Consider the following 25,931-nt stretch of genomic DNA (forward strand, 5'->3'; position numbering starts at 1 on the left):
GACCTAGCTATATATATGAGTCAGCCATAAAGATTGGTATATGCATCAGATCATGGGTTGTGCTCGAATGATTCAGCAGATCATGAGACTTGGGACACATACGAAAATATTCTTCCATGGACATTTTTTTTGGTCATGAAAAAAAATATATGAAAGAATTTTGATGTCTCACATAAACTATGGTAATAATAGTAAAGATCACTGACATTTACTATGTTTGAAATAAAGATGTCTCATATCAGGGATTGGTGTCTCACATACACTATGTTTGAAATAGAGAAGATCATTGACACTTGGGAAATTGATTTTGGTAACTCACATAAGCTATGTTTGCAATAGAAAAGATAATTAATACAAAGATTTGAATTTGTATCAAGTTCTTTTGAACTTAAGATATTGACTATTCGTGCAAAATAGGGAAGAGAATTTGGATATTTTGAAAATTTATGATTGGGAATAAAGTTATATATTTTGCAACCTTGTATTTTGAATTTTTCTTAAGAAGAACAAGACATAATTCTCGTAACTAATCAATAAGCTTGGTTATTTGATATAGTCTTTGAGAATGGGCACACATACAAGTTCAGTGAATCCAATCCAATTCGGTTCTCATTTCCAAAAGAAAGTATCCATGTGCGATGAAATAAAACTCATTAACACCTTTTGTTAACTTCTTCCATACATTGTACTTTAACATACAATTTCTCATCCATGTTAAATCTGCTCTAGGCGGGTGATATACCAAAACGAATGTATCATGGAGGTTAAAATCAATTTTCCAACATATATCATACAATGTTCACATGTGATAATCAAATAGGCAAGAGCCATATCGAGTGCCAAAGATCTCATGTTTGATATACATTCTTTAAATCAAGTGTTAGTTATGCGGTTAATACTTTGTGAGTTATACATTTTTGACTTCAACACCTATAATATATGTATTAGTCATGTATTATTTTCTATATATCAAGAAATTGGTTCTCTATTTCTTGAATTCTATTTTCTTTTTTGCACTCTGTTTTTCAATTATCAATTTCAACCCATTGCATCAAAAATAAAATGCACTATACCCAAGCTTATGATATACTTTTTGGTTGGAATAATGTAACAAAAGCATTGAAGTGGAAAAAAACAGTGGCATAATTATAGATAATAATTGAATGCATTGTCAAGTAAGATTGATATGCTACTTTTGTAACTATGGTAGTGCTGGTAACACTAAAATATCTTGTTCGCATCGGCTGCAAACATATATATTTGGAATTTCTTCATTGTTTGGTATTTTCAAACATCGAGTGTGCTGCCAGACTTCACAAATATCACATGCAACCATTCGTTCACCATCGTCATCTTTTGCTCCACAAGCACAGTCCAAAATAAAGCTTTGTCTCGACCCACTTTCATATATACATTCATGACTCATTCCTGTTTCAACCAGATTACCTTGGAAAACAAGTCTGCTACCGGTTCTCGTTACCCTAAACACATGATCAGATCCCTTTGGATTTAAGTTCATTATCGACCGAAACATGAAGCTCTTTAATCCCCAATATATTTCCTTAAAGTTTTTCTCAACTTCGTCTACAAGATCATTGAATGTCGCATTGTTTCTTAGCATGATGGTCTCATATGGTGTGGTAACTAGCTTCTTTCTGCACTCCTCATGACTGTTGATGTCTTCATTGTCTTGTATTGTGATGGTGCAATAAAGTTTTGATTTTTCTCCCACTTGTGGTTCAAGTTTCAATGGTGTTTCTTTGCTGTAATCTTTAACAAAGTACTTGGAATCAAGGATTATTCTGGAAGCAAGTGAAATTGTAGATGTTATTGTGGTATCCATGTCTTTTGTTTGACCTTTAAGTATGTATCGATAGATGCAAAACATGTCACTCATAAGTTGAACCCTGGAGATCTTGCACCGAGTCTTCAACTTGGAGTCATTTGTAATGAACTCTTCTTGATTAGGTAAAGCATTTGAAATGTCTTCTAGACAGTACTCTAAAACTTTGGTCACTGGATTCAAACAGCGTCTAACCAAATACTTTCCAACAACATGGTTCCCTAAAGACTTGAGAACAAAATCTAGCAGCCCCGTGTCACCAACATACGCACGTGCAGCATCACGAACTTCTTGCCTTGAAACCCATCTGAATTTCGCTTTCTTTAATGACTCAACAATCACCCGAGCAGCCATTTCAATACGTTTTGGTGACCATCTACAAGAATTCTCAACCAAAATCCTAGGGTTGTATGTATGTAGAGTACTCTCTTTAGGAAGCCTTGACTTGAGGTCTAACATGAAACGTAGTAGATCACTAAGGGTTACCAATGAACGGCTAGAAAGAGTTTGGTATCTAGATAACAGAAGTGGTATCTCCATATTTGAAGTGCCAATGTTTTGAGCAATGATGCAAAGAGGAATGTTTTGGAGTGCATCGAGAGCTTTTTGATACATTTGTTGTGTCACACCGAAGCTTCCACGACCAAAATGGTAACCCCATTGACCAAACCATGATCGCCCATATGCTACCCCATGAAGAAGCCTCATATCCATGCTTTTATGCTTTGCTAAATCAATCAAGCTAACTTTCCTGCAATTGCAGATATATAAAGAACAAGTTAGCCTAGAACCAATAGGAGGGTGCAGCTCATGCACATAGATGATGAAGACTAAACTTCAAAAATAAATCTATTTAAGAAGGAAAAGTTATCAACAATATATAAGATGATAATATTGTCGTAATATAGATCTAATTGCTTAGAATGTTTTTTGAAGTACAACTAAAATGGGACAATACTTGGAACAGTTTTAAGTACACACAATTATTTTCAAATGTTAGTAGTAAATATAGTTCAACGCAATTTAATAAATACTAAGGAATGAGTTTAACTAAATAAGATATGTAACATGCAACTTAAAAACATGCATAAGAGTCTTTTAGGATTTATTTTTTATCATTTCTTTTATAAAATTTACATTTTATCACCGGTTCATTTACTAATATATAGTCTGTTATATATTATATATGTACACGGATTACTTTTATCATAACCAATTTTACTAGAAAAACTAAAATTTTTATTGTTAACACTTATATGTGTAAGTTACATACACACTAACTTGTATTCTACGTGGTCATAAGAACCAAAGAAATTTTTTTGGCAAAATTCAATATTATGGAAATTTTGTAATGATGTAGAATAATAAGCAAATAATGAATTTTATTGAAAATTTACGAAATTATAATATTAAATATATGCCAAAAATAAGTTCTTAGAAAAGTTTTTTTTAATAAACTAGTGACCTTAAAACAATGTCCACATGGGTGAGCTTGAACGGTTGAAAATTTTTAAGACATCGACACCACATAGAATCTTCTAGAATTCAACAAATTATCACATCATCATTCGATATTTTATATAACTCTATCATTTTTATTCATAATGAATTGAACTATACCAAAATTCAATGGAACATATTTTAAACTTTAATTTAAAAATTAGAGAACTTTTTATTTATGCATTCAAGTATTAAATTTCTCATTCATCAAATATCAAGATGACATCTCATAATGATAATATTTCATTTATTGAATATAGGTTTATAATCTCTCATTAAACCATGTATTATGGATGCTTATAAGACTAATATATTAAAGAGATTATCCATTTCCATTAATAAAAATTGTTTGCCATAAAATTTTAGGGTAATGTCTTAAAATAATGCTCAATAACTTTTAAATTTTCCAATTTAGTTATCTTTGAATAATTGGATTTTTTAATATGTATTCTAAAAGTACATATAAAAATATTAATTAAAGTATTAATTATAAGAAATATTATCATAATTAAATATGATAAAAATTAATTAAATGTATTTTACATTTAATTATGGTAATATTATATACAATTAGTACTTCTTATATATGTCCTTAGGGAGAAGGGAGTCATTCCCACCGAACTCACTATCATATCAGTTTTTATCTCTTTTTCTTTTCATTTTTCTTAACCCACAACATACAGAAATCTTATTTTTTTCAACCCACTCAATTTGAAAAAATACAAAACAACTAAAGTACAATTCTTAAAACATATTGTACAAGAGAAAATGAGAGAGAGAAAGTAGAAAGAGAAGATGATGTGTGTTAGTGAAACCAATTAAACAATCCGGTGAAGATGGAGTGATACCGATGATAACTTTATTGCTAATTAAGATTTTACTTGAATTGTTTTGTATTTTTTTTTCTTTTAATTGAATGGGTTGAGTGATTTAAAAAATATAAGGTTTTTGTGTATTGTGGGTAAAAAAAATTGATGTGATAATAGGTTGAATGAGTTGTGAGGGAATAATTCCATCCTACCCAAACTATTATTAAAAAATCCTTTGAATTATACCGACCTAAGTGAATATTTTTTTTCTATGAGTTGTTACCTTATTAGAATTGATTACAATCCTAACAAGTAGTATTCAAAATATTATATTGCATTCCATCGTGACATCCAATATTATATAATGTGTTCGGTTATATTTACATAGTCATTTTATCATAGCTATAACTATTGAGATTCAATAAAAAGCAAGTAATTATGGACGCCACATAATTTTTAATAAGGGAAGTGATTTGTACACAACAGTTTTTATCATATACAACAATGTATACATTATAGATTTGTACAGTACAACATTATAAACCATCAATTATTGTATATGTAGAAAAATTATTGTGTACAAATCATCTTTCAATATTTAAATCTGTTTTAATCCTAAATAGATAAAAACAAAAAGGAAGATTGATAGTTATTGGGACATTAACTCTAAGTTTATTAATTAATTAGATTAACTGTTTCTATTATATTTTAGAAGAAGTAATGTGTAATGTAACTTATAAATATTAAATAAAAAGTAAATAACTCATAAACCATTAGGCATTGGCAGAGGAACATGCGATGTGAATAAATATATTGTTGAGAGTTGAGGCATAAACCATTAGGCATTGGCAGAGGAACATGCGATGTGAACAAACATATTTTTGAGAGTTGAGGTGGTAATAAACTAATATGTTTATGTTCCTTTGCCATCAGCTTATAAAAAATTTATTTTTTTAATTATAATTTATATGTAACATTACATTTCTCTTAAAATAAAAAGCAATATAGACCTAAATATTGATACTTTTATATTAATTTTTAATAAAAGTTGGGATTAATTTAGTTTCCAATTGGTATAAAAATAGTTGAGTTTTCTAGGAAAAAAGAAACTTATTTTTAATAGATAGAGAAAAATTAAATATCATCCTATCTTTTTCTTTTATAGTTATATTTTCATAAAGATTAATAACAGTTTAAGACAATTATCTTTATTTCATATAAATAGAAAGATAAATATAAATAAAAATAAAAAATATTTAATTTCTCATAGATAAATTGGTTGGCTTTGTTCTTGATGGGAACATGGCTGAATTGAAATTGCCTCCTATAAATAGCCATCCATTAGAATATATATATATATATATATATATATATATATATATATATATATATATATATATATATATATATATATATATATATATATATATATATATATATATATATATATATATATATATATATATATATATATATATATGGTTGGCACTCGTCAATCGTTTGATCTAAGTTGTGAAAAAAAATATGATACATATAATCGTTATAGTTTCAAATGTTATACGATACTTTCAAATGTTATATTTGGCACTCGTCAAGCGTTTTGATCTAAATTTTAAAAAAAAAAATGTTACATATAATTGTTATTGTTTCAACTGTTATACGATAGTTTCAAATGTTATACCTTAGTCTTTTTGGTTACTTGTGTAAGTAATCTGTTAATCATTGATAATATTTTCATTTTATCCGTGTTTTGTCTTTTAAATTTATTTTGAGTTTTATAAATTTATCAAGCATTTTTAAGAACTACAAGGCTCACCATACACCAATCACAGGCCAACCCCACCACCATAACATTCTCCTTCCTTTACAGTACATTATAGCAAAATTAAAACCAAAGCAAATATAATTAACAAATTCCTAGTTATGACCAAATTAAAACCAAAGTAAAGATCACAAACTAAAACTAAAATATAGAAACTTGATCAATATTTCTAAGAAATTTATCGCTAAAGACACTTAAAACTAAAGATTTTGACTTATGATGTATCTTCATAAATTTTTTGGCAATTACAATTTAACTTAAATTTAGGATGACATTTGGTTAGGAGACTTGTCTCGAGATCGGTACCCTACACTTTTGTGATTGAAATGGAACAAGGGATGTATGGTCAGTTCTTACATCAACCATGGTATATAAGTCAAGGGAGGGATGGAGGCTTCATAATTTCTTTAACAAAACATTATTATTCAAAACCGACTAGCAAAAAACTTACAAGAGGATGACATTAATTAATTAACTAGATTTTGTGACATATATAATAACCCAGTGAATAACAACCTTTTGATTTCTACTACCCTACCATGTAAAAGGATAATCTCATATCGAATCAAACATAAAATCCTTATGATACTTCTTTTCCCCAAAAACTATCGAATTTTAAAAACACGAAATAACCCACCAGATAGTGCAAATAATCGCTTCCAATGCTAACTTTTTGGAAGGAGTAATAACGGTGGAAGAACCTCTATAATTGGGTTGAAATTATCCATTTAAAAATAGTATGGAAAAGTGTAGCCACACTCCAAGAATAAATGCATTTTATCTTTTGTATCATTAAAGTCACAACGAAAAAAAAACGATGGAACATCATCCTTTTGTTCACCAAGTTAACACTCGTTGGGAGACATTGAGTAAAAGTCTCCACATAAAGATATTTACGTTCATAGGAAAAAAAAATCAGTTCCATATAGTAGCCATTTCTATTCCGAAAAATAAACTCATCTATAATTCTTCTTATGTCATGGTTGTAAATGTGTCAGAATTAGCTAACTCCGAATAACAAGTATAACTATGCATACTCGATTGGAACTCAACAAGTATCTAAAGCAGCTCTCCAAATCAAGACCTTTCAACACCCCTCTAACTTGTAGTCTACTACAATTCCAATTCCATGTATGGTCACTCCAATGATATTTAATGTGAAATATTTTGTTCTTTCAGTTCTATATAGCGTATCAAACCATGTTTTTAAAGAAATACGCTCATCCACGCATCTTCTAAAACAATGTACACACTTTATCTCCAACACATTTTAACAAAAGTAAATAAGGAATAATTCCCTTTATTGTTCATTTGATTCTAAGAACCCACTATCTAATGACACACACTTCATTGCTCCGGTTTGTAAACTTCCAACATCTGAACCATGTATCCCTTTAATCACATTCATCCACAAAATCATTTTTTTGTGCGTAAGACGTTGACACCAATGACATTTATAAAGAAGTGCATGGCTAAAACCTTCAAAGTTTCCAATAACACTCCATCCCTTTCTTTAAACTCAAGAACCACGTCTCATTTAACCCAAGAAATTCTTTGATCGTCGACATCTCCTCCCAAAAAGAAAATGAACAGAGTCTTTTCGAATTCATTTTCATGGTATTTGGCATAAGAAAAATAGACATCAATAGACTCCAAGTGCCCCCAACAACATATTTAAGAATCATAAAATGACCACCAATGGAAAGCATTTATGTTTCCATGTAGACATTTTCTTCTTAAATATATCAATTATCGCATGTCATCCATTATTTAGATCCGTATTCAAACCAATGGAAATTCCAAAATAAAGGTAGTCCATATCTTCACAAACATGTCTATTTCACCGAGTCTCCCTCCATGACAGTGTCTAGATGGTTATGTCTTTCATGCAAGTCAGAACTTCCCGACAAGGAATTTCTCTACCATAGGACTGGAGTTGGATCGAATTCATGCAAGACTTTTATCCTTTTTATCTTTTCTTTTCCACAAGTACACATGTATTACCAAAGTATCATAGCTTATTTTATAGAGATGACGTGTTACCTTTATCGCGGTGTGAACCTTGGGGGAGATAGGAAACTTTTCCTGCTTGAAACCCTCGTACTTTGAAGATATTATTCTACCATTTCGAACTTCATCCTAATTCTATATAGATTAGACTTAAAGAGGTTTATCTTGAAGATATTATTCTTCATTATGTGTTTGCCAAACAGTTACGGAAACGCATTGTTTTATGGGTTGACTTGGTTATTCCTTCCTTTTCGTCAGTTTGGGAAATGATGGAGTGGGTGGATGCAAGGCCGATTGCTAGAATGGAACCAGCGATCATTGACTCTATTTTCCTGGTCAATATTTGGGTGTTATGGACTTGTCCGAATGGACTAATTTTCTCCTCTCCTAAGCCTAAAAAGGAATTTTTGTTTGATTTTGTTGTTGAATCTTCGTTTCGTTGGTTTTCTTTTTGTAACTCTAAGGCTCAGATCGATTGGTTGCGTGGTTACAAAACTCAATCCTGCCTTAATTTGTGTTTGTTGCTAGCTTTTTGCTAGTTTTGTATTTTAATATATTCAGCTGCCGTTCAAAAAAAGAGATACACTAAGCCACACTAACAATATTTTGAATATTATCTTATGACCAATCTACTATTAAAAAATATTGTTTACTTAAAAAATATGAGAAATAATCAAATCATTATTTCCCACCTTCACCCCATGTATAGATTAATAGCATCAACATCTTCAAAAAACATGTAACTCACCCACTGCAAATACGAAAAAGAAAGGTTGGCAACATATATCCCTCTCAATATGCCCCTCTTAAGCTAAAACTCTTTTTTTGTGCATCATATACAAGGACCTAAGCCTTAGCCAAAATTAGACATGCTCTAATACAACCTAAACATCTATTATGAAAACCCATAAACTACATAATTTGTTCTAAGTACTTCCACCTTAACGAATCATAATTGAAAAGTACTCCATTGAATGGGATTATAAAGACATGTTTGGAAATAGTTATATTAGTAGAATGAAGATGTAGATTGTTAACGTATCCCTCAAGAAAAAAACGTTATAGAAGAAAAGGCAAAATAACGCCAAGCTTGGCCTAGTTAGAGTCTGGTCATACCTAGTCTGAGGCCATGGTCAGGCCTCCGTCTGCATGGACTCACTGGTATGGCGGTTAAGGGAAAAAACTGCACCTTACCCTTTTCTCCCCAGGAGAAATACCCCGGAAAACGTGAAGCCAATCAGAGAGCTCTACTTGCCTATCTGACGACAGGCACGATCATCATTATATCAAAGATTCCCCTCTAGCCAATGGTGGAATGAGATAGAAAGTCGTGATGAAGGATCTTTCAATATGGATCCGCCATGTCTCGTCTCACGAGGGAAAGCTCAACAGAATCAGTTAGAAGGCATGTGCCTCTCGATCAGGTATAAAAGAACCCTTCTTCCCCATGGAGAAGGCGACTGGACTCTTTTTCTCTCATACATTCTCTATCTTCTCTCGGAATCAATTTTAACTTGATCATCGAAGCTTCATCATGGGAACCACTCCTAGACATTATCTAACGATCATCTCTTTCCTGTGTACTGTGATATCAGGAGAAGGAACCAGCTCGACACCCACCCTTGATCTTAATCCTACCATCTCCGACATATCACAACATAGGCCTACCTTTAGAAAAGGTATGCGTACATAAATAAAGAGAGTGGTTATAGTCTTTATTGGGCTCACTCCCATATATCTTAAGCGTGAAGTGTAGTTTATGTTGGAAGCCATGTCCACCCTTTTCTATTCTATTTTGAGGATCCTTAAGGTGGCATTTGATTCGCAAAACATTTACGAAGGAATTGGAACCTGCCAGTAACTGTAATCTAAGTCCTTAGTTTGTTTGGTTGGTAGGAAATAGTATTAGAATCCAACTTTATTCTATTTGGTTAGAAAGAACTGGAATTGGGATAATGTAAAATGACATAATTCCCCTTCTTGTTTTTTGCTTAATTTTACATTGTTTTATAGGTTATATGTAAGGGTGGGTGATGGTGGCTAGAGTGGTGGTGGTAGTGGGTGTGGCAGAGGCAATGGTGGGTGGTAGTGGTGGTGGTTATGATTGTGGTAGCGGTGGTCGTGATGGATGGGAGTGGTAGCGTTATGGCGGTGGTGGTAGGTGGTGACAGGTGGAAGTAGATGTGGTGGTGGTACGGTGCTGATGGTGGTGTCAGATGGGGGTGGTGATGGTGGTAAATATCGGTGGTGGTGATAGAGGTGATGATGGTGGTGGCAACGGTGATGGTAACGATGATTGTCACGATGCTGATGTCGATGGCGGTGATGGTATGTGATATTGGTGGTGGCGGCGACAACGTTGGTAATGGTGGCGGTGGTGGTTGTTGGTGGCAGCGCCGATAGTGTTGGTGGCGGCAATAATAGTGGTTGTTGGCAACAATGGTGGTGACAGAGGTGGTAATAGGTGGTAGTGCTAGTGGCGGTGATAGTTGGTGGTAGTAGGTGGTGGTTGCAGTAGGAGTGGTGTTTGGTGGTCATGGTAATAATGATTGGTGTTGGTAGTGGTGGTAATAAACGACAATATGCTAATCTTGCACTTTCCTCATGAATTGAAATTAATTTCATCCAACTTCGAATGAATTCACTTTCATTCATTTGATGGACTTTTTTTCATTTAGGAATCCCATTTCATCTCAAAAAATTAAACCAAACACTAGAATTTAGTGGAATTGAATTCTAGTTCTCCCCGATCTCATTACATTCCAAAAACCAAAGAGTCCATAAGCTTTTTCAAGGTCAACTATAAAAAACCAAAAAGTTGTCCTTGGTTTCTTATAGTGATCTAGTAACTTAGTTACCATAAGTAGACCATCAAGAATCCATCCGGTTTTAATAGATGCAGATTGCTCAATGCTTACTATCGTATCTACCACTTTAGCCAACCGATTTGCAAAATCTTAGGCAAGAATCTTATATTAAGAACCTATCAATCTAAGAAAATATGTGAAAATAATAGGGTTGTCTCCTTTTCGAATAAGGTAATGAAACACGAATCACATCATTCGGAATGTTACTACTAACAAAATATTCTTTACACTTTATATATATATATATATATATATATATATATATATATATATATATATATATATATATACACACACACACAGAGAGAGAGAGAGACATGTTCAGATTAAAAATAAAATAGAGATCTTAAAATTCAACCTCAATCATATATTTCACATCTACCACTCTAACATTCTGGCGTACCGACGTGATATGTCTGTTATAATCATAAATGATAATATAACGCCGACCGTTTTCTTTAAACGTGAAAGCGTAACCGTGAGGTCGGGTTCTATGCTTTGTCACTACCATACGACCACACTAAATCATTCACATATGTATTGTAATTTTGCATACGTACCAACTATTGATTTTATATTTTGTCTAGTTTTTGCTTGTTTATTATTTAATATATAATACTACTTTGGTTCTAAAAAAAACTGTTCATTTGTCCTTCAGACATAACCCAAAATGTAGAGCTACGGTTTTTGAATCTATCGGTTTGAGATGGACCCCTAAAGACTTCTTCTCCGTTTTAGTCATTCGGTTTTTAAATTATGAGCGTGTTTAGGAGCTAGATGAGTTAGGGTGGTTTTTTTGTTGTTTCTAGGAAGCATGTTAGTGATTGTTCTATGTTGGAAATCAAAGGTCCTCCAATTTATCACAATAATTCACTTCAAGTAAAAATGCAAGCCTTGCGTCTTAACCGATTACCAATAAATGTAAATTTTGAGGAAATATTAGTATATATTGATTCACTTTTGTGCCATAATGTGAAGGTCATGGGAGGCATATTAGTATTTACCGACTTAACATGGATGACCACTATTTGGCAACATATGGGTCGTTGATAGAATCTTCATTTTCGAGCTTTTTCATTTGCTAAGGAGATGAATTATTGGGCAGATATTATCGGTCTAAATGCTTTACGAAAGAAGGGGTTTAATACTGTTATATATGTGCTCTTGTGCATAGCTTAGATGTTCAGAAATTTACCTCATTTTTATACACAAAAGCCAAAAAATGATACTCTTTTCGACAATATTATGTATCAATCTTATTTTTGGTTTTCTAGTAATATCGTAGAAAGAACATTCATTGTGTATGCTATATAAAAGATATAAGTATTGTTTTCTGATTCGTAGTTTTTTTTATATACTTTTGCTAGTTTAGAAAATTAGGTATAATGTATGTATATAACGAATCAATTCTTCCAATAAGAAAAAAAAAATTATGAGATTACAACTTCTTAATGGGAGATTTTTTTTATAGTTATTTATAATTTGTGTTTTCTAATTGACTATTTAACGTCACTCAAACACACACTTTATTTTACCCTATCAATTTTATTGTTCATTATTTCTATTAAATATTAATTACATGTCATTTATCAGATATAAATTTTATGATAACCTTATAATATTTTCAATATTTTTTATAACTATAACGTAATAATTTTTGTATTTCATTTATGAATTAACGATTTTACATAATAATACTTATTTTGTCGTTTGTTTGTAATATTTTAGATATAATGAATAGATAAAGAACAACTAATTAAATAAAATGATTTTTATACAACATTTTAGATAGATATAAATAAATTAATTGATATTCTAAAATTGCTACAGAAATACTAGTTATTTGAGATGTCATTTAGTTAAACATTAAAACTATTGTAACAATAATTACATGATAATAATTTGGTATTTTTTTGCGAATTAAAACTTAAATTTTGATGACAAAATTACTCGTAACATGTATTAGATAATTATTTAAAGTTTGATATACGATTGTTATTGATTTCACGGTTATGTTTCTAATTAAGACATTTATAAAATGTTGAGTATAGATTTTATGGATAAATTAAAAAGATAACAAGAGTAGATGATAAGATATTCGATTTCAGACTTATTAGCTTTTATTTTGCTGTGGAAAATATTAAATATTATGTTATATTTTCTTCGTGTGTGTGTGTGTGTATATATATATATATATATATATATATATATATATATATATATATATATATATATATATATATATATATATATATATTCAAGATCAAATAAGAAGCAAATTTTTGGTAGAAGGTAAGAAGTTTTTTTTTCTATATATTTTTTTCGCGAACAAACAAAATAAATCATTAGATTATTCATTTGAAAGATGATTCACAAGAAAAAATTCTCAAAAAAACATATCGATGATTCATTTATATAATAATTTTGTTGTTATTCACTAAAATTGTCATAAAAGTTTATTTTTTCCTAATTTATTTAAAAATGAATCATATAGATGTTTTTTTGAGAATTTTTTCTTGTGAATCATCTAGTGATTCATTTTTTTTGTTCGTCAAAAAAATATGTAGAAAAAAAACTTTTTACCTTCCTACCAAAAAAATTTCTTACTGGATCTATATATATATATATATATATATATATATATATATATATATATATATATATATATATATATATATATATATATATATATATATATATATATATATATATACTACCAAAATAAAAAGAAAATATAAAAGGATATTATTTATATACGAAAACCTTTCAACATGCCTAGGCTATGACAAATTAGTCTAAAAAAATGATAATCGCATTTAAATAATATAATTTATGATAATATTAGTTTATACTTATACTTATTTGAAGAATACGACAATAATAAAATGAAACACGTCAGGAATTTTTTATTGTGGTTCAGGGGTCATTAAAATATCTATATTTAAATTGTATTTGGCATTTTGTATATGCATATACCACAAATGACTTGTATCTTTTAATTATTAGTATCCAAACAAACATATTACTTTAATATACTTTACATCTTAAAAGAGTTCACTTTTGTCTTTTTGACTTGTATGAATAATTGTTTTTTTATTAATATATATTAAAAAGAAGAAGTTACCTCAAATATAAAGACGTGTTATTCGAATGTAAGACATCTTTTTTATTTCCAATATTAATATTGAAAAGAAAAAATTAGAAAGAAAGAAAAAAACTATAAATTATATATTATTTTTGGTTCGTTATCTTTGGATTTAAGTATATTATATTTTTATAATTCAAAATGGGAATACTAATACAAATAAAAAGTAATAATGTAAAGAAAATTTAGAGAAGGAAGTCACTACACCATCGATACCACCATTGCGATGCCGGTAACCCGATAAAAGCATTTGTTGGTTGTGCAACCCCCTCTCTCTCTATTCTCACTCTTGTTTTAGTGGTATCTTATGTATAAAAACTGATAACCATATAATTTTATATATTTTTAATTTGAATTTGAATTAATTTTACATATTTTAATATTTTATCATATTTGATTTTATATGTTTAAAACTATGGGCCATCCTAAATGTGCCATCACCCATATTCATGTGATGTGGACCTCATATACATATTAATAAGCTTTATTTAACAACATATGTTTTTAATATCTTAAATCAGGATTTGTATAAAATATATTTTAATTTACGTATATTAATATTTTATTTTCCTTTTTGCTAAAAGTGGTCTTTTAGCAATATTGTCAAAAACTACCATTTGAAAATAATTGAATTGTTCGTTTAATTATTGTATGTTACATTTTGTTTGATTATATATATATATATATATATATATATATATATATATATATATATATATATATATATATATATATATATATATATATATATATATATATATATATATATATATATATATATATATATATATATATATATATATATATATAGAAGATGTTGACAAGTGATGCTTCTACTATACATGCTAGCTATATCGAGAACTTAATGATTGAATGTTGATGTGATTGATGGTATATAGATAATCTTTTATGTCTTTTGAATTGGCTATATGTATTTTTCTTTTTTTAATTAAAAACTAAAGTGTACACATTTACAAATGATTAAGTCACTAGACGTATATATCTATAATCCGATAAACATAAGGGAAATTTTATATGTACCTTTTAATTATTTTGTGTATTTTGTGTGAGTGTAATAATATTTATGTATCTTTATGATGTAATGATTTAGATGAATGAAGTGGTACATATAGTAGTACCTAAATATAAAATACTAAGGCTACTTTGTTAATTTTGAAATTTAGCCATGATATCTTTTAATAAAAAATATTTATGTTTCAAAAATAAAATCTATTGAAAGAAATTTCATAAATGCCAAAATAAACAATTAATCGCAATTTTCCATATTATACATATGGTCAATATTATTTGCAAAATACACAATAATAAGTGGTTTTGTTATTATTTTTATTATGATTGTTTTTATATTCCAAAAACATTGAAAATCTTGCATCGTAAGTGTTTATGTCTAATTCTTTTAGAAATTAACGTAAGTACAAGGATTTATAAAATTACTAGTTTGCCGCTCTTTTTTTCTTTTTCTTTATTACCTTATTTTCCTATTTTTCCTTATTTATACCACACACCATTTACACTACTTCACTTTCACTTCCCAGGCCACCGCCACCGGTACTATGTAGAATCAGATATCATATATCAAAATGAGTTCAGATTTTTTATTTATTTATTTATTTATTTATTATTTATTTTTACAATAACTATTATATATTGATGAAGATTTGTTATAGAAATCCAATCCCATGTACCCCTTTGAACTTGACTTGAGTTGCAAGACCAGCAAACTTGATTAAAATAAACACATAGGCTTCAACAGAACCCATTAATATCATTGCGACGTGGCATTCCCAAGTTCTCGATATGTAATATCAAATTAGCATACATACACTAAATAGGAGCAACATAGCCTTTTTATTTTCAAGTTTTTTTTATTTTGAAAAAAAAAAAAAAAAAAAAAAGTCTTAAATCTAAGGGCGTGTTCGGTAAAACTAGCTGGTAGCAGATAGGTTTTGATTTTGGAACGTTTTGTTGAAAGCTACTCCATGTAGCTTTTAATTTTGGAGCGTTTTGTTTAGCCTAAAAGCTAAACACTTTTGTCGCCGAAACAAGACTTTTTCTTTTTTACTAAGGCTTTCTTAAAAGATAGAAGTCAGAAGCTCTCAAATGTTGCGTGTCGAACACGCCCTAAAGCATCGCAATATATTTATTTATATCATTGATGGAGTCGGTTAGCAACTAGTAACCCTAACCGACTCTAACTCACGTGAAACATACTTGGACAAAATGGGTTTAAAGGTCAAAAATAGTAATTTACTTGTAAAATTATCCCTATGCTAAATATATCATTAGACCTTATGAAAACAGTCTTGAGAGACAACGTTTGAAAACAAACTCTCTCTTGTGAAATCAACCTTAAGAAATGAGATAAATAGAGGAGCTTCATCTTTATAGTGTCATAATTATATTTAAATATTTCTTACTAAAATTATGCTCTAATGATTGAAGAATAAGTCATTTTATGAGACCCTATATTGTGTATAAGAAGAACAAGAAGGAGAAGAGTGGCTTATGGTTTTAGAATCATGTATTACATTAGGTGATGGATGTTTAAGAGGTATATTGGTTAGGGGGTATAGTGTTACGTGTTGGTACAACTACATTAATGAAATAACAACAAATAATTTAAAGTTGAGTTAATTTAAAAAATAAAACAAAAAAAAAAAAAAAAAAAAATGTTTGGTTTTATATGGAATTAACTCAATTTATATATTGGAAATCGACTCAACTAATGAAATAATGACAAATGGTGGTAAGTGGGGTGGTATCCATGGTAGTGTCAGTACTTCCCTTTCGTAAAGATGGAGGTGTATTTGTGAGGGTTGGTTCGGACGCGAAGCATTCTCAACCCACTCCCTCTTTCTCTCTATGTGTAATCTCTCAACCTATACCATATATGATTCAGTACTTGTATAATGGGAGTGAGTTGGAAAAAAGTAGATTCATTTTGTTAGAGGTTGATAAAAATTAAAGTGAGAGGAAAGAAAAAACATGATATGATACATAGATGGCAAAATGGTTGGAAGGTTAGGAAAGATGAGTTCCCTCCGTCATAATAAATGCACCTATATGAGTTATATGATCTAAGAGATGAGGGCTACAAAGAAATGTGATGTGGAGTGATAAAAAAATGAAATAAATGATGGGGTATCAGATTGTATGAAAGTTGAAATGAGTTCTTAAATATTGTTTATGGAATACCTATTATGAAATTTGTAGATTCTATAAAATAAATAAAATTGATTCATATATAATTTAGACAACCATTATTAATTTTAAAAGTAAAAAAACACAAAACTATAAAAATGGTTCATGTGGTTTTTTGTAAATTGTTATTTTGATACAAAAAGTTTTGGACTAGTATCACTAGTCCAAAATATGAATATCATTACGGTTTTAGTCCATTTACCTAACGCCATTAACCGTGTTCTCTTAAATCCTTATAAAGTGATATTTTAACCGTATTCTTTTAAATCCTTACAAAGTCTAACCCACCCCCCCCCCCCCCCCCTCCCAATCTTTATTTAGTAGACCATTCATGTTGTCTTCACTTTTGACCACCACCTCTTACCCTCATCGGCATACTAATCCTACCATATGGTGTTTTTTAAGACCAACCCTACCACAATAATGTGTGACAAAATCACCTAAGAAAGCACTCTGGTGACATGTCCTTGTTCCACCCATTATTCAAACTAGTTACTAAACCAAAGCATTTGCGTTGGTAAATATTTCACAACTTCAAGTCCACCTAATTTGAGAAATTCTCAAACTAGAATTTATCTTCTTCCCAATTCCGAAAACCGATTCCTTTCCATTTCTACGCTTGAAAAGAAGTCTATGACTTTGCGAATCAAACCTACCACCTAATTTCAAACAACAAGTCCAAATAACATTTTGAAAAATGAAGCTAAAACCCAAAACAACCTCTCTCTAACAACTCGCCATTTCAAAACCGAAAAAGAAAATAGTGTTTGTTTTGATATACTATCGAGAAGGGTTATACTTCTTAAACACCTTATATTTTTAGACACACCCTATTTGTTCCTAATTTTAATGTCGAATCGTGAAGGAGCAAATCAACCAATTTCAAACCCATTGTGTTGATTACTTGTTGCCAAAGACTACTAATATCTAGACCTAATTCAATCGATTTTAGATGTTCTACTTTCGACATACTCATTTCATTTTCTTTGTAATCGTAATTTGCATACCCTTTCTCGACTAACTAATCAAACCCCCAAAATATGCCTTTTTCTTTGATATTATTATACATCTCAACGAGCCTCACAAAACCCCTAATCGGCTTCTGTGCTATCACTGTTACAAACTCATTGGAAAATCCAAGACTAGGGGTGTCTACGACAACAACATTAAGACCCTTTTGCTTAGGGTTGATTCATCGATAAGATTGAAATGTCGCCAGTTATGACAATATTAACCAGTTTTGTATTTTTGTTTAAAAAAACTATTAATTATTTTTCCATGAATATATTATATAATGAAGAAAAAACAATATCTTTTAATAAACAAGTATATATATATATATATATATATATATATATATATATATATATATATATATATATATATAAAATCACCATATTGATTTAAATTATCATTACAACTCAAGACTTGTCTAATATAAGTATACTTTGTATATATAACTCAAAAATATTTAAGTTATGATTATTAATTAGTAATAACTAATGACTTTTCTTTTTACTTTTATTTACACACTTTATAAATTATATTAATAGTATATAACTAAGTTTTGTTTATAAAAAAAATATTTATATGTTTGACGAGATATATCATTAAAATATAAAGAGTTAAAAATTAATTCAGCTGAATATTGAGACAATAATATTTCTATATATCAAATGTATGTTGATTTTTATATATTCCTTTTGTATGATTTGTAAGTGTTTAATAAGTGTTTTTTTAATATGAATGTTATAATACATGTTTTTAAGTTATTAAAAGTTATTATTTTTTCATACTTTTTGTTATTTATTTTATATAAATTATTATATGTTTAATATATAATTTACACAATTTTAAACAGTCTATAAAATTACTAATTAACGATGTATATATCATCAATAATTTACAATTTTGATGTTTAATAAAACTATTAGGTTAATTATATGTTTGATTTTACTACTGATATTGTTTTTTTAATACAAATATTAAAAACTAATTTGTTAAGAGTTATTATTCTAACAATATAACAATATTTTTATATAATGGAAGGATGAAATGTTGCAATAAATGAAAACTACATTACAAATAATATAACATCTTTTATAATTTGAATTTGAGGAAATCACATATTATTTGATCATTTTTTTTACGAGAAAGCTTTTTGTTTCTAAATTATTATATGTTATATTTATGTAATTTTTATTTCTTATTTTTAATTAATATAACATATTAATTTATTGTAATAGTTAAATGTTTATAAATTGTTAAAAAAATTAAAAGTAAACGATAAATTAAAAATAGATAAATCGATGTCTATGGTTTCCCAAAATATCAACTTCTTTATATTTTTCATCTCATGAAAGATCATTATGTTTTTAATTTCTATCGGGGTCCATATAAAATTATGTTTATATCATTTTTAATTTATTCAAGTACACCTATTTTTAAAAAAATAAAATATATATATAACAAATAACCACAACCCCCTCCCCCCAAAACTCGCCTTCTTTCTCTCACGTCCCAACAAATCCGGTCACTTTGGTCGCTTTGATCATCACCGGTGACTTATGTCGTTAGAATTTCGTCGTCCCTCAACAACTTTTTCCATTATTCCGACAAATATTTTTAACAATAAAATTTACGGAAGCTACTCCACCTATTCTCCTTTTCTTCACTCGTCTTTCTTCCATTGCAGTTACACGCAACCATGGATGATCAAACCAATTATCTTCTTAATTGCCATATTTCCACCTTGGAAAGGTTAAATTTCTTGAGTTATTGTAATAGAAAGATCAAATTGTGGTCTAAATTTGAATCTTTTTGTGGGTGAGTTTTGATTAAAAAAATGTTTACTTTTATAAGATATCAAATGTGACTACTGTTTTATATATATATACATATATATATATATATATATATATATATATATATATATATATATATATATATATATATATATATATATATATGTTAAAAAATCTAAAAAAATGCTACAGTTTTGTATGATGGAAAATTCTAAAATGCTGTTTTATGGGAAAATGCGTAATTTTCAATTCATTTTTTGAAGATATATATTTGAAATATGACTACTTTTTATAAATTTAGAAAAATCCTAAATATTGAAAGTTTTATCAAAAGAAACCACGTTTTTATCATTACATAAACAAACCACGTTTTAAAATTTGTCATTAAGAACAAATACTTGGTGGAACAGTAAGTAAGAAGAAAATAAGGAGGGTAGGTAAATTATCATTGAACTACTAAAATATATTTTTTTCATCTCTCACTTGGAAAACTTTTAATCCATCACTAACAATTATAATGATGAATATCAATTAATCACCACATTCAATCATTAAAATATTGAGATACATATCATTATATCCTTCAATCTAATTGATGTAATAGATTTATGTGGCTTATGCCAATCGGCATCTTTATATAATGTGAATGAATTTGGGTTTTACAAATGAATAGACGGAATTATCTTTTTAGTAGTGTAGTTTAAAGGTAGTTTGCAGACGGATTGACTTCGAAAAAAATAGTATTGTTGAAGTGAATTGTCACGAATTACTTTTTTTTTTTTTTTTTGCTTTCTCTCTCTCTCTCTCAAATTTTAGGTAGTTATATTTCATACATAAAAAAACTTGTACAAAAATAATTTTTTATGGCTTTAATCAGTAGGTAAATTAGTTTTATATGTTTTTAATGTTTTATGAATTAGTTTTTTATGATTTTAATTATTTTGTGATTATTTTAAAATAAAAAAAATGAATGAGTTGTGATGGATGAGAAAAATGGATTTACTTATGTTGGATTTACTTATGTTATGAGATGAGATGATGAAAAAAAAATCAAGTTGATGTGACATGGTGTGGAAAGTGGTGATGTGGTGTAATATGTATTTCTTAAAATGAGTAAGGATGTAGAGAAGTTGATATGGTACCAAGATAACACACATTGTGGATTATACATGATGGCCTAAGATCTAACTTTTAGACTTTGGATTGAAATTTTTAAGTATGTTAAATGAGAATAACTAGACTAACTCTAATATATTATAAATATCAATAGATTTAGATTTTTCGAAGTGTGGGTCAGATGATGTTCGTATGATTCAACATTTTAGGGTAAATAAATGACTAAATGACAATCTAACCCTAAAGAAACCCTTTTATACCTATAAGAAAAAACAATCGATTGTTTAAATTCTAAATGAGTGTTTGATACTTTAGTTTTAATATATGTTATTGCAAATGTAGATAGTGTGAATACAAATAGGGTTCGAAGGTTTTGTATATCGCACCAAAGCAATGTACAACAACTCTATTTAAACCATACATAAGACATAAAATAAGCCTAAAATTCGCCCTATCATTAAGCAATAATTGCGTTTTGGAAAAGAGTTGGATTCATCCTTAACGCATAAGGTTGTATGATATACATTGTAAGGGGACCATTCGTAGCTTAGGTGGCAGGTTGGCCACGGTCATACACACCACCCCCGGTGTGACGACTATGTCACTTCATGAAGATCACAATATATGGGCATGGACAAATATGATGCAAGGTTGATACATTTTGATGTATTAAGGTATTTTTAAGTTGTTAAACAATGCTTACAATGTAATATATATATATATATATATATATATATATATATATATATATATATATATATATATATATATATATATATATATATATATATCGATATAAATTTACCACTTCAAATAATATTCTTCATACCACTCTTTCTTTCTTGTAACATAAATTCAAACATCTTGGCATCTTTTCCATTATGAAACAAAATCCTAACATCCCACCAACAAATCAAGCCCGAAATATCGACAGGGCATTTTTGCTAGGTACGACTCCGCATTAATTTTCTAGAACGGATTCACCATAAGGTGGTTTCATGAATTTTCGTCAAAACTCTCATATCTCATAACAAGCACTTTTTCAACATCCTTTCCAACGAACAAATTATTTCCATCTACCTAATTTCGTGCAACCACCTCATTATGAACCACAATTAACCCCTTCTTTTCCTAATGGAGTGCAAGAAACACAATTCCAGCACTCAAAAATTAAAACAAAAAGTCAAAAAGCCTAAACTCGTTTAAACATTAACGAGGAAGTTGAAGGAACCGTTTTAGTTAAGGCTTGAATTATGGCTAGTCAAGAATCGGTGAAAGGGAGTGCACAAATAGGAGATAGTTTTTAGGAAACCGTTCGAAACATCTTCCATGAACAAATGGATTGAGGAGAGTATCAAATGACTGACCAATTAACTTCCACATGGCGTGACATGAGGTTAAGAACTACTAAATTCAAAAGGATTTAACAACCTCAAAATTATTCATAAGAGTGGGGCAAACGCTTTTGATTTCTTTGGACACTTCAGCAATACCAAGAGTTGCAACCAACCTGAAAAGCTTTTCCTTATGTGAATGTTTCGTATGAGTTGAAGAAATGTTGCAAATTGCTTCTTACCGAAGATTTAGTTTCTTCTGGTTCGAAGCGCTAGAGGAACTCTTAATCGCATAGTCAATCACAACAATCAAACAAATGGTGTTTATCGACATTAACAATGAACCAAATGAGTTTCAAGATGAAGAAACTCTATGTTGGCCCATTGTAAGAAATAAAGAAAAGAAAACAGCATTAGACTCTAGTTTGAAAATTTCAAAGGCTGGTAGTATCGATCAATTTAAAGAGAAATTTGATTGTTTCGTCCAACTTCAAAATTGGAAGGTTGAGATCAAGGAGGAAGGAAAACAAGATATAAAGAAGCATACATTGTTAAATAAATAAATACAAAAGAACGATTTGGAAACATTTAAGTCGAAAGCTGAAGATTATGCGGTGCATGATCTAGAGATATTACTTGCGTTCGTAGAAAGCATCAAAACGAAATATATGAATATGTTGTTCTATTTTTCAAATGTATTGTATATTTTTTTCAATGTATTTTTTGTTTTTAAAAATTTAATTTTAGTAATGTTTTGATTTTAAGGAAAATATAGTAATTTTATTTCATTTAATTAATTAAAAATTTTCTTAATTAAGAAAATGAAAAAGATAAATAAATTTGATGATGTGAAGCGGTGGATATAACAAATATATTATGATGTTGGTGTTGGTTATAAGATTATATGGAGTGGATGGTAAAAGATACACATAATCTGAGTTGGTACCACAAGTCGTGTGACTTTCTCTCAAACACCACCACTAATGTTGTGTAAGAGTGATTCTCCGTAATCTCTTGTTTTTTTTTTTTTTTCCTCTCTTTATCTCATTCTTCTTCTTCACTCTATCTCTCTCTTCGTATACCATTTTCTAAAAGTTAGTGAGATGTTAATGGAGGTAAGATGGGCTGACGTGGCCATCTCCTATGGGTAAAAATCACAAAACCACTCTTTATAGCCTAAGGTGATGTGTAATGATGTGCTAGTAATTTTCAAGTGGTTAAATAGTAAATATATCCCATGACCTAGGTTTATGGTTTATGTCTTTAATAAACATTAATTAATGGACCTTTTTAACGAGACAAATGAGTTTTTACACAACCAAAACTAGTTTAAATTTTAATGCTTTGGATTATTTCTCCATAAAGTAACCACCTTTTGACTAATGGTTGTTTTATTTATCTATTCTTGTTTAATTAGTTCACCGGCAAACGTTAATAATTAATTCTTTGGCAATTGAAAATGTCAACAGGACATTTGAATGAGTTCTTTAGATTTCTATGCTTTACGTGTCAATATTCTTTACGCTAATTAATTAATAGTGTCCTATATCAAGAAATAGAGCATAAATTTTAAAACTAACCTGGCTTGCAAGCAGGAACAAAGACGATTCCAAAATTCCATAACAACGTGCCCAGCCAAATCCGAACCCATCTCCAATCCATTGATACACAGCAAATGCCCAAATCCATTAGAGTGCAACACACCATGCATTGTATGCCCATTTAATTCCACAAAATTCAACTTACCCATTACTATGTTGCTGTGATTTCCTTCATAGCTCAAGAAAGCTGTCATTGTATCCTTTGATGGAACCAAAAAATGATACTTCTTATTGCATATCATATGGTCTCCCCACCCTATGCTTTCATGTTGCCAAAATCTACATTTAGTTATTGTATCTATACATGTATACTCGTATGGGAAACATATATTAGAGTGTTTTTTTTTAAAGTGGAAATCAAGATTTATATAGCAAAGATGATGACTTTACCAACATATATACAATGCTTGCAGTGACGATTTAGTGATGCTTCAACTGACTCTTCCACAACAAATAACAAGACATGAGAAGGAGGGTGGCGATGGACTTCAAGCTGAAAGGACCAAAATGTCATTCCATTCACAAATGCCATTTCAACATTTCCGTATTCCAAAAGGGCCTTCACATTATCACGGAAGGTGCCACAACTCTCAATCGGGTACCCTTGTTCACCAAACGCCTTGAACTTAAACACCCTCTCTACTCTCTTCCTTTTCTTGCATCCACTTGGGTCTAAAGACGACATGTTTAGCTAGAGAAGAAATCTGCAAAGCTGATTTAACGGGATCTTGAAATATTACATAGTTACATGTATAGATCGATCACACAAGATGTGCCTATGTATATAAGTAAAGATGTGTGTGTCTCACAATTTCATATATTAGAAATTAACTCGAGTGGCTATGTGCGTGATTGAGCAAATCTATCGCAAAGTGATGCATGCATGGTTATTGTAGAATTTTGATTAGATTAAAGGAAACATGCGTTTGATCATGCAAGTAGTGCATGGTTCCGACAATTTTTGTGGTCAGTCGAGGCGCACAGCCATATATCTTAGGAGTGACACACAATGTTTCTTGGCCAACTACTCTATCACATCGTTGATACTTGAATTAATTTTAAATTTATGCTGTGCAAAATCGTGTGATTGGGTTTTAAAGTTTTATTTTATTTTATTATTTATTATTTTTTTTATAAATACGCAGAAGTCTTGCAAAAATAGAGGTATTTCAAATTTATTTGTAAAAATATAGTTGGTTTCCTTGGCTCAACTACAAAGTCAAGTGAGTGTTCTTTTAATTTTTGAACTTTTTAAATTACATTTTAAGTAGTTAAACTTATATTATATGTTCTGTCTTAAATATTTTATTTTTTTTATTTTTTATTTCTATTATATCAATTATATAAATTCATACCTTTAGAACTTTGCATATTTCGTGCCTTTATTTATAATATTTTTATTTTTAAAATTTTATTTTTAACCTTAATATATTAACCAAATAATTTTATTTATCGAAAAATATATAATAAGAATTTATAAATTAGTTTTAATAAATTATAATCTATACCAATATAAATACCACTTTTTAAATAATTAAAATTTCATTTTAATAGAAAAATAAGAATCTAGAAAAAAACAAAAGAAAAATATATTGTCGCTGTTAATTTCAATAATTAGAAAAATACTAATTCTCAAATCTTATCATTTTAATTCATTTTTCAATAGTATAAAATTGACATGTTGAGCGTAGTTTTAATTTATATTTTCCACTTAATCCTTCACCATTCCTTTCTCAATTATCAATTCTATCATATTTCGTTCTTTCATCATTCACATTTATCATATTTCGTTCTTTCATCATTCACATTTACGTCTTCAATAATCGTTATTCCATCATCACTTAATTATAAAGTGTGT

General features: G+C 29.3%; 1 protein-coding gene across 1 annotated transcript; it reads right to left on the reverse strand.

The window, feature by feature from the left end:
• Positions 1–1,119: 1,119 nt before the first annotated feature.
• On the reverse strand, positions 1,120–24,871 carry MS1 (RING/FYVE/PHD zinc finger superfamily protein). Its single transcript, XM_078970302.1, has 3 exons — positions 24,464–24,871; positions 24,053–24,329; positions 1,120–2,594 (listed from the first exon to the last, which is right to left on the reverse strand). The coding sequence occupies exons 1-3, from the start codon at positions 24,756–24,758 to the stop codon at positions 1,202–1,204; spliced, it is 1,965 nt and encodes a 654-aa protein (XP_078826428.1). The 5' UTR covers positions 24,759–24,871; the 3' UTR covers positions 1,120–1,201.
• Between the last annotated feature and the right edge of the window lie 1,060 nt (positions 24,872–25,931).

This window comes from Lactuca saligna, chromosome 8 (genome assembly GCF_052625555.1).
Source record: "Lactuca saligna cultivar CGN05327 chromosome 8, ASM5262555v1, whole genome shotgun sequence".
Lineage (NCBI taxonomy): Eukaryota > Viridiplantae > Streptophyta > Magnoliopsida > Asterales > Asteraceae > Lactuca > Lactuca saligna.

Bases quoted from the DNA above. Each gene is read 5' to 3' on its own strand.
- MS1 (XM_078970302.1), bottom strand. From the start codon at position 24,758: ATGTCGTCTTTAGACCCAAGTGGATGCAAGAAAAGGAAGAGAGTAGAG. The intron at 24,330-24,463 runs GTAAAGTCATCA...ATGAAAGCATAG, and splicing joins CAAGCATTGTATATATGTTG to GGTGGGGAGACCATATGATA. The intron at 2,595-24,052 runs GTTAGTTTTAAA...CTGCAATTGCAG, and splicing joins TGTTCCTGCTTGCAAGCCAG to GAAAGTTAGCTTGATTGATT.